This window comes from Nematolebias whitei, chromosome 8 (genome assembly GCF_014905685.2).
Source record: "Nematolebias whitei isolate Nwh7 chromosome 8, NemWhi1, whole genome shotgun sequence".
NCBI lineage: Eukaryota > Metazoa > Chordata > Actinopteri > Cyprinodontiformes > Rivulidae > Nematolebias > Nematolebias whitei.
Window position 1 is genome coordinate 5418477 of NC_056505.1, and position 5416 is coordinate 5423892.

The 5416-nt window shown below is 39.7% G+C and overlaps 1 protein-coding gene across 1 annotated transcript in view; it reads right to left on the bottom strand.

Annotated features, from left to right (window-relative positions):
• Positions 1–267: 267 nt before the first annotated feature.
• Positions 268–5416, bottom strand: part of anxa3a (annexin A3a) — an 11737-nt gene continuing 6588 nt past the window's right edge. The window contains exons 9-14 of the mRNA XM_037680160.1: positions 5158–5214; positions 4967–5060; positions 4776–4871; positions 4641–4699; positions 3572–3694; positions 268–547 (exon numbers count right to left, since the gene is read on the bottom strand). Coding sequence (XP_037536088.1) covers positions 488–547; positions 3572–3694; positions 4641–4699; positions 4776–4871; positions 4967–5060; positions 5158–5214 — 489 coding nt within the window. The 3' untranslated portion in view covers positions 268–487. The remainder of the gene's footprint in view (positions 548–3571; positions 3695–4640; positions 4700–4775; positions 4872–4966; positions 5061–5157; positions 5215–5416) is intronic.

A 5416-nucleotide genomic window follows, 5' to 3' on the forward strand; every position in this document is an offset into this window, starting at 1 on the left:
GACATCATAAATATATTCTTAGTTTGAACTTTAAAGATATTGAACTTTACCAATTGGCTTTTATGTGAATGTTCCTGTAAAGTGCCATGAGACAACTTTGCTGTGATTTGGCGCTTTATAAATAAACTGTATTGACTTGAATTAAAGCTGATGTGGGCCAAACTGCTGCAGAGTCCGAGGAACTACCACACCGTCAGAAAACTAGTTCCAACAAGAATTTTGATTTTAAGTTCAGAAAAAGCAAAAAAAAAAAAAAGTTCATTCATCTTCTTTATGACTTTATTGGCATGAGTAGGAAAAAAGCAGCATGGTGGTGCCTCTGCTCAGTTTTTAAACCCACTTCGCCCGTTTTTGCGACTAGTTTTACGCCATCTTTTATTTCTTTAGTCTTCAGTTTAAAACGTTTCAAACATCTGTGCCTTGGGTCAGCTCTGAAGAACAACGTGGAGATTTAGGAACGCCCGAGGCAGCAGGTTTCCTGTTGGCTTCAGTCGTCTCCGCCGCAGATCGCCTTCAAACATTCCCCGAGTTCCCCCGACAGCTCCGACTGCACGACACAAACAGAAAGAACGAAAACACCGACGTAAAAAAAGTAACAGCTGGATCACACCTTTTCAAAACAAAGGTCAGAAATTCAACCAGTTCTGCACGTTTAAGTTTGAAAAAAAAAAAAAAAAAGTTTTCCATCAGATTTTTTTATTCCACTGATCTATTTTTTTTAATATATTTGAAACACAGCCGTTTATTTTTATCACTCATCACCAGAAAGTGAAGGTAGATGACGGTGAGCGCAGACTGAGCCACACAGTAAGAGGCTGAATTATTTATTTTCAAGGTTTGATGAAAACAGTTTTGATCAAATTTGTCAGATAAATTAATTATCCTGTCATCAAATCATTGCTCAAATAAGCCACTGAGGATACGAGATTTGTCAACCCAGTTTACTCCTTGTAAAGGGGGAGGGCGGAGTTAACAGATGTTTACACAGATGTGACACGAAGCTCCGGTCAGAAGGTCTGCCCACAGAAAACATAAAAAATAAAAAATATAAAAAAGTATTTTTATAATGTTTATCAGACAGAGAGGAGACCTTGGAGTTCATCGTGTGTGCAGGCTCCTCTCTGTTCAGACTAACTCATACATGGTTCTACGTTACCATATTTTCTGCCCTACAAGTCGCAGCTTTTTGCTTAATTTGCACACTTATACGCCAAAGCCACTTATTTATGGATTTTTCCCATATTTATAAACCAATCTGACCATTTTCATTCATTCTGACTGAAAATATTGAACACTACCATTTTCAGCCGCTAGATGGCACTTGAGTAGTATGGCATGCCATTGTGTTGGGTAATAGGTACACGTGGCTATTAATGACACAATCGGCTTGCCATAGACTGCCGCCTTTGTCCAGCTCGCCTGGAGCAACCGTCAAATCAGCTTCATTTCACTGCCCCGGTGAAATGCAGCTGATTTGACGATTGAAGTGCATTTATTAAGTAAAAGTTCAACTGAGACACATCTTTACTATAATGTTGAGCAAACAAATAATTGTTTTTAAGTGTTAATCTTGTTAAATTCTAGTTAAAGTCCTCCCATACACGCTCCCGCAGCCGCCATTTAGCAGCCAATCGACTTTTGGCACAACACCGGCCCACGTGTCTGGGTTGTCAGCGGTGACGCATAATAAATGTGACTTATACGGCAAAGCAACGTATTTATGGATTTTTTTTCACTTTATTAGATATATTTGGACTGCTGCGACTTAAATACGGTAATTTAACGTTAGTGATAACATCCATGACCTTTACATAAATTCCCCTGACATATTCCCCCCTGTTCATGGTTGTTTAACACTTTATCAAAAACTCTCTTGCAAGTTTAGGACGCCTCAGCTTGTGGTGGAAAACCCTCCCAGGGCAAAATCATTCCAGTCAGGTGGGAAACACCGCATCACCTCCACGCCGCTTTGACGGTGGCCCTTAACGGCACATTTCAGCATCCCTCCCGGGTGAAATCAGTTCAAAAGAAAATCATAAAACAAACAAAAACAAAACATAGAAATGATAAAACAACAAAAACTTAGACAGAATGACATTATCCACCTTCATTTAAACCAGCAGTTCCCAACCCTGGTCCTTGAGGAACACCACACTGCATGTTTCAGTTTATCTGCGCCGACACACCTGATTTTAATGAATGGGTGATTAACAGGCTTCTGCAGAACGTGAGGAAGTAATTAAATCACTGAACCAGGTGTGTTGGATCAGGGAAACAACTGAAACATGCAGGATGGTGTTCCTCAGGGACCAGGGTTGGGAACCATTGGTTTAACCAAAAACATCTCAGTGTTCCTCTCACTTTATGAGGTTAGAAAACAGGAGAATTTCTCTTTAATGGCAAAGTATGAACATCAAGCGTCATCTTCCTCACCGGAGGGTTCAAAGGTCAACTAGTTGGGACTCGTGGGCGACGAGTGCAGATGTTTGTGTATTTATACAAAGAGTCGTTTTCGCCCAACAGTTTGCAACTAGTGCACACATTTGACAGTCTCCAGTCAACTGGTAAGTAATATTTGTCTTGTCTGGTCAACATGTAAGGATTTTTTTAGTCAACTTGTCCAACACAGTTGTTGACAAGTTCGGTCCGGTGGTTCATCATTGAGTTTAAAGTCCACTCAGTTCAACTAGTTGGTACAAAAAGTCACAGCAACAAGTGTTGGTTTTGGTGTTAGACGATAATGAGTCCAGGTCGTTAAAAACAATAAGTGAACAGTGAAGGTTCGGAATCATAAAAACTTGATTTTAAGTCAAATGGGTCAGAAAGTTTCACCTCCTCCTTGAGAGACTCTGGTCTCCATCAGCAGATGTCACTGATGCTGGAAGTCTTTGGGGTGGGGGAGCTCAGGGTTCGGGGGGGGGGGGAGGTCTGGACTTTCAGAACCAAACACAGTCAGAGATCTGGTCTCACTGGAGTTCATTAATCTGGCTCATCGTGCACCAGAACCACAGCCTTCATCGTCTTGTCTGCACTGCTGAAACAAACTGAGGTCGTCTGTTTAGGAAACCTCCAAATGACGCAAACGTTCACAAATTAAAAAAAAAAAAAAAACTCGTTCTCATTAAAAATGGAACTGCTTGAAGCCAACGAGACGAGAAACGTACTCGCCAAGCGCAAGACTTTTGTGTTGCATGTCGAAATAATTTACGACTTGTTCATTTTCGCCCGGCTGGAACCGTTTGGTCCAAGCAAAATATCTCATGAACCAAAGTTACTGGATGTGCAACTACAACATCAACATCTGGACGCAGACCAATCAAGATGGCCGCCCCAACTAAGCAACCTTAGCTGTAACTCAGGTAGTTGTACAGATATTGATATGGCTCTTAAATCAGTAACAGCCCTCCAACAAATACAGGATTTAAAGCCTCAGAGACAAACACCAGAGTCAGATCTCTGTGATGCTGCTCCACGCCCGGCATAATCTGGCTGCAGCTGCAGCTCAGGAATAAATGTGAGATTAAAACAGAACAAATCGAACGAGTGGAGGTGAAGCGGTGGTTGCACTCACCTCGAGCTCACAGAGCAGAGAGCGGTTGTACAGCTTCTTGAACTCGGCTCTGATGTCCAGCAGGTCGATCTCAGACCGGCTCACCATGATCCGGATCAGCGTGGACTCATCGGTACCACCGCCCTGCAGACCCAACGTACACACAGAACCTGAACGTACGTCCAGTAATGACCTGCGTTTGTTTAACACTTGCACTTGAAAATTCTTCTCATCTTATGATGTGGGGTTCTGTGTAAATATGTATGAACAAAATATTTGGACTATCCCTTTAAACAAAACAATATTACAGCAAAACTCAAAGTAGACAAATATCTATAAATTAGTTTTTATTGTGTGTGTGCTAGTAAAAATACATTTTTTAAATATAACAAACATACGATCAAGCTTAGATTAATGCATTACACCAAAATAAGACAATTGTGGCCATAAAAATATTTTAGTTTTAACTTGACTTAATTTACTCTCCATAATGTATATGGAAGTCTGTTATGGCCATAAATTACAAAAAAAACAAAAAAAAAAACCTCTTGATTTAATTTACTCTCCATTATGAATATAGAAGTCTATTTTAGATATAATAAATACAATAATTTAGTCCAACTTGACTTAATTTATTGTCCATAATGTATATGGAAGTCTATTATGGCCATAAATTACAAAAAAAAAAAAAAAAAAAAAAAATCATTTGATTTAATTTACTCATTATCAATATGGAAGTCTGTTATGGCCATAAATTACAAAAAAAAAAAAAAAAAAAAAAAAAAAACATCTTGATTTAATTTACTCTCCATTATGAATATAGAAGTCTATTTTAGATATAACAAATACAATAATTTAGTCCAACTTGACTTAATTTATTGTCCATTATGAATATGGAAGTCTATTATGGCCATAATAAAAAAAATAGCCCAATTGCCACATTATTAGAACAACTCAATTATAAAATTATTTATTTATAAATAATTTCCCAGAATAAAATACATAATTTTATGATTTAAGTCCTTTCAGCAGAAGTCATCTGGAAACTGTTGCTTTGAATAAAACACACCTGAAAGCAACAAACACTCACCTTCATGCTCTCGTGCAGACGCTCTGCGAAGTATGCCGGGACGCTTTTCACGCATTTCACTGGAAAACAGCAGCAGCTAAACGTTTACGAAAAAGACGAGCTAAAAAACAGTCGATCCAGAATCAGTTCACCGACCGACAGCCACCAGCAGCTGCTCCAGCTCGCCGCTCATCTCTCCTTCGATGCTCTGCTGCAGCGTTTTCCCGCTCAGGTTTTTGTATTCGACCAGAGCTGCAGAAAATGGCCGCCGTCAACATCTGGACTGGTGTTCACAAATAATTCAGAGTTTAAAAAGAGTCGGATGAAATGAACCCAGAGGGACGTACTCTGCCGAAGCTGGGCGATGCTCCTCCGGCAGAGGACCTCGATGAACTTGGACTCGTCAGTGCCCCACTTCTTCTCTCCGGCAGCGTAGAGAGCCTACAAACAAACAAACAAACAAACAAACAAACAAAACATTTTAAATTTGGGTAAGCTAAACAGAGACAGATGGAGTTTTTGTGGTTTCAGGCTCCACCTCAGCGTCTTGTTTGGCTTTTTCTTTGTCTACGTTGGTGCTTTCGTCCCTGTTGCCCTGGAAACAAGAAAACCACTTTAGATTAACAGATTAGATTATTTTATTCCCAACACGATTCTGAGGAAAAACCAGAGAATAACGGAAAGCTGAACAACAGCTGAAATCAGCTGAAGAATTCATTAGTACAGTTAAAAGAAGCAGAATAGAAGCTCAAATCAGCAAAACCATAGCTAAAGACTCAAAATAGCTAAAGACTCAA